At 49.0% G+C, this 5019-nt stretch overlaps 1 protein-coding gene across 1 annotated transcript; it reads left to right on the top strand.

Annotated features, from left to right (window-relative positions):
* Positions 1–1327: 1327 nt before the first annotated feature.
* LOC115578190 (5-hydroxytryptamine receptor 2A-like) lies at positions 1328–4806 on the top strand (the record flags this gene model as incomplete). The annotated part of the gene is made up of 2 exons (XM_030411064.1): positions 1328–1535; positions 3512–4806. Coding segments are annotated over 2 exons (1071 nt in total), but the record flags the coding sequence as incomplete, so codon positions are not given.
* Between the last annotated feature and the right edge of the window lie 213 nt (positions 4807–5019).

Below are 5019 nucleotides of genomic sequence, written 5' to 3' on the forward strand. Positions count from 1 at the left end.
AGTTTGAGAAACTTGATTTTTCTTTCTTTCTTGAATTTTCAGACTTTCAAATAAAGCTTGCTGACGCACATGACAACGTTTGGAGCATTATTAACGTTGAAGTTAGAGTTATGTATTAAACTGTATTAATTATTTATTATTATTATTATTAACACTGGATCAGTCACATTACCTAACTTGGACCTGGACACACGCTCAGTCTCATCCTGCTGTCCAGTGTCTGACCCGTCCAACCAGCCTGTTCTTTAGAGTGAGAAGATTTATGATCCTTTAGAATCACGATACACATCGAACCAGCACCAAACTGTCAGTAGGAGATGATGAGAGGAGCGTCTGCCTCTGACTGTAGTCACACTCAGAGGCAGACGTGTCAGCGTCCTGTCAGACGCCGTCTGGATGAACCCTGATCTCTTCACTGTGACTCGCTGACTTGTGAAGGCGCCTCCAACACGTGAAGAGACACCGGAGTGTCTTTTCCCAGCTGCAGCGTGGCTAACAGCTGACAGGACTAATTGGTGTCAGTGTTGAGATGTAGTGTGAACATGTGGAGGTTTAACGAGACGAGACGTCTCCGAGAGGAGCGAGGTGACGACAGCAGGGCGTGTTGAGAGTCAGACCTCAGACAGATCAGATCAGAGTGTGTGAGTGTGTGTGTCGGGGGGTGAGCACCTGTACAGGTAATAACATGATCATCATCATCATCCCTGAGAGGATCTCTCTTCTCTCAGACACAGAAACATGCAGCTGGAGGCTCGACCAGTTTAAAAGGAAGACACATCAGAGTGGACGCAGGACGATCGACGTTACTGCTGCAAGTCATCAGTGGAAGTTATGGAAATTCAAAAGTTTAGAATATTGAGAACAAAACAGTTTGTGCGTGAACGAAAAGAAGATGTGACAAAGTTCAGCTTGAACAGATGGAGTGAATGAAGAGGAGAGCTGAGTGTGAGCAGCTCCGGTCTGATGTCTGGATCACTTCAACATGAAGGTTCTCAGGGAGTTCTGCACGCCGTCTTCTTCTGTGGTTTGTGAGCAGGTGTACAGACTTCAGTCGGGATGCTAACATTAGCTGTGTCTCTGTCATGGTTCAGTTGTTGTGATGTGAAACGACCAATCAGAAAAATCCACAGGTGGTACTGTTAGTTCAGCAGTGCAGCCCAGTCATCATGTTTATCATCACCAGACTCCCTTATGAAATCACACAATTCTGATGTTGCTTCAGTTCTGTTGGTTCTGTTGTTAGACCTCCACAGAGGTTCTGTCTGAGTGTAGCACAGCTCAGTGACGCCGTATCAGAGGTCACTAACCTCTCGTCCTCTCGTCTCGTCCAGCAGACTACAGCTGGCCGCTGCCCTCGGACCTCTGTCCCGTCTGGATCTACCTGGACGTCCTGTTCTCAACGGCGTCCATCATGCACCTGTGCGCCATCTCTCTGGACCGGTACATCGGCATCAGAAACCCCATCCACCACAGCCGCTTCAACTCCCACACCAAGGCCCGCATCAAGATCATGGCAGTGTGGACCATCTCAGTGGGTAAGAGCACACACACACACACACACACACACGCACACACACACACACCCCCACACACACCTACACACACACACACACACACACACACACTCACCTACACACACACACCTACACACACACACACACACACACACACACACACACCTACACACACACACACATACCAGTTATCTGTTCACTCTAATATTCCAACAGAATCATCGTTTAGGAGAGGAGAGTTAATTAATCAATTAACCTGGTGTCAGCTCTGCCTCCTGTCACCTGAACACGTTCATATCTGGAGGCTGCAGCTAAAATCAGCTGATCTCCACAGGAGGAGGAGTTACACTGTGATGTCAGCGTGGCGAGCAGCAGGCCCCGCCCTCAGGCTCAACACGACTCAGCGCCACGCTGCACCGTGACGCCAAACACCATGAAGTCAGGGCTCATTTATAATGTTTACTCACACACACACACACACACACACACACACACACACACATACACACACACACACACATACACACACACACAAATGCATGCTGATAATATGTGTGTGAACATTTCCATAATTACGTAAGATTAACAGAGACATTCATGTCTTTCTTCTCTAATATGTTTCTATACACACACACACACATACACACACACACATACACACACACACATACACACACCTACACTCACACACACACACACTGCACTTCATTAACTCAATGAGCAGAAACTAAAAGCAGAACAAACAGTGTTGATCAGCGCTAAAGATAAAATCAGTTTCCTTGAGTAACACATGTAAACATCAGATGCTAACAGATGTAGGTGGAGCTAACAGAGGAAGGTGGGGCTAACGGATGTAGGTGGAGCTAACGGGTGTAGGTGGAGCTAACAGATGTAGGTGGAGCCAACAGATTTAGGTGGGGCTAAAAGATGTAGGTGGAGCTAACAGATGTAGGTGGGGCTAACAGATGAAGGTGGAGCTAACAGAGGAAGGTGGAGCCAACAGATGTGGGTGGAGCTTGTCTTGTCTGCCTTCAGGGTTTGTGATGTGTGTGAAGTGTTTGTTGTTATCGATCAGCTGTTTGTTGTTTGTGACATCACATCTGTTTCCTGATTGGCTGATTAGAGGTAAATGTTGTGGCTGCAGCGTCTCAGCATGATGAGATTATCTCTGACTCTGTCTCCTCCCCCTCCTCTCTGTCCTTGACCTCCCGTTGGTTACAGCAGGTGATGAGAACACGACTGAGTTTATCTCCTGCTGATACGAGTCGACTCACCAACAGGTCGTACAAACTATTTCTGTCCAGCGTGTCAGATCTGTGAGAAGGTTTGGCTGCAGGAGGTTCTTTAAGAATCACAAACCACAGAACCAGAAAATGAGAAGCAGCATGTTTCCTCTCACACATAAGGACATGCAGACCTCAGACCAGCCTGCTCGTCCTCCACCTGACACAGACAGGAGGACAAATGGAGTTTCAGACCAGACTTAATGGAACATTTGACACATTTAACAGTGAAGAGGAGGTGTCACATTACAGGTGAAGCAGCAGACGGACTGTCCCTGCTGTCTGCTGGAGGACACGGAGAGACTCACACTCAGTCTGACTGAGGCTGAGTCTGATTCTCAGCTTCAGACAGAATAAATGTTAATAAAGTTCCAGAAGACTGAAACTGTTCGTCCAGTTTGAAATAGGACTGTTAGTATTGTAGCTGGTGATGGATGTGAAGGTGTTGCAGCGCGTCTCTGCAGCGACACTGTGCAACACTTAAGACGTCTCATACATCATTTCATGTTTTCTCCCACAGTTCAGCCCAGACTGTCTGATATTCTGAACCTGTTCTGGCATCTTGTGTTCTGTGTTTCGTTGGATCGTTGGTACGATGCAGCAGAGTTTCAGTGTAAAGTGTTGTTTGTACTTTGGTTCCTGTGATCCGGTCTCAGACATGACGCTGTCTCTCAGGCGGTTCCGTCCTCTCACCTCGTCTCTTCCTCTCTGCAGGGATCTCCATGCCCATCCCGGTGCTGGGCCTCAGAGACCACTCCAAGGTCTTCAAAGATGGCAGCTGCTTCCTGACAGATAACAACTTTGTGCTGGTGGGCTCCTTCGTGGCGTTCTTCGTGCCCCTCACCATCATGGTGGTCACCTACTTCCTGACCATCAACGCCCTGCAGAACGAGGCCACCCTCTGTTTGGACCAGCTGGTTCCGCGTCCCAAATGGAGCACCACGTTCACCCTGAGCTTCTTTCCGCAGACCTCGCTGTCCTCTGAGAAGCTCTTCAGACGCTCCATCAGCCGTGAGGCCGGCGGCAGAGGGAGCAGCAGCGGGCTGGGCGGAGCCCGGGGGAGTGTCTCCGGCTCGCTGTTCGGACGCCGCACCATGCAGTCCATCAGCAACGAGCAGAAGGCGTCCAAGGTCCTCGGGGTGGTGTTCTTCCTCTTCGTGGTCATGTGGTGCCCGTTCTTCATCACCAACGTGCTGGTGGTGGTGTGCGACCCGGCGGTGTGCGACGCAGGACTGATGGGAGGCCTGCTGAACGTGTTCGTGTGGGTGGGGTACTTGTCCTCCGCCGTGAACCCGCTGGTCTACACACTGTTTAACAACACGTACCGCGCGGCGTTCCTGCGATACATCCGCTGTCAGTACCAGCCAGAGAAGAAGCCGCTGCAGCTCATACTGATCAACACCATCCCGCCGCTGGCCTACAGCTCCACCCAGCTGCCCCTGGGAGACGTCAGGACGCTACGAAACGGAGAGGTGCACCCTAGTGATGAGGAGAAGGACTCATCTTTACCTGGACAGGAAGCAGAGACGTGTCGACCGGACAAAAGACAAGGAGACAAGGACGAGAGCCGAGTGTGAACAAACTCTGCTGCGGAAACAAGACGTCACGACAGACATCAGAGAGACGGTTTAAAGTGCCTCACTGTCCAATCAGAACTCTGCATGCAAACCTTTGAACTGTAAAGAAACACTTCAGACAAAAAGGAAAATTCAGTCATTGATCAAAATAGAAACAACCAGAGAAACATCAGAAGTCTCCATCAGCTCGTCTGCTGTGATCTCAGTCTGCAGCAGAGAACACATCACTAACTGATCTCAGACCAGATTCACACCTTTATTAACAAGTCCTCATGTAGCTGGTGAGCTAACAGTGTGAGCTAACAGTGTGAGCTAACAGTGTTAGCTAACAGTGTGAGCTAACAGTGTTAGCATGAGCTAAACAAATAAATAAATCTGGTCTGAGATCAGTTAGTGATGTGTTCTCTCCTGCAGACTGAGATCACAGCAGACGAGCTGATGGAGACTTCTGATGTTTAAATCAAGTCTCAGCTGCTTCAGTTGTTCAGCAGAATGCTGCAACTCTGTTTTACTGTGAAGCTCCAGAACTGTTCTGTGGACCTCGACACTTCACTGACTGTAGAGTAGATGATTTTTACTGTTTGGTGAACTGCTCCTTTAAGACTCACTTCAGTTTCTGATCTCGTCCTCATCAACAGAATCCTC

The sequence above is a fragment of the Sparus aurata genome, unplaced genomic scaffold, assembly GCF_900880675.1.
Source record: "Sparus aurata unplaced genomic scaffold, fSpaAur1.1, whole genome shotgun sequence".
NCBI lineage: Eukaryota > Metazoa > Chordata > Actinopteri > Spariformes > Sparidae > Sparus > Sparus aurata.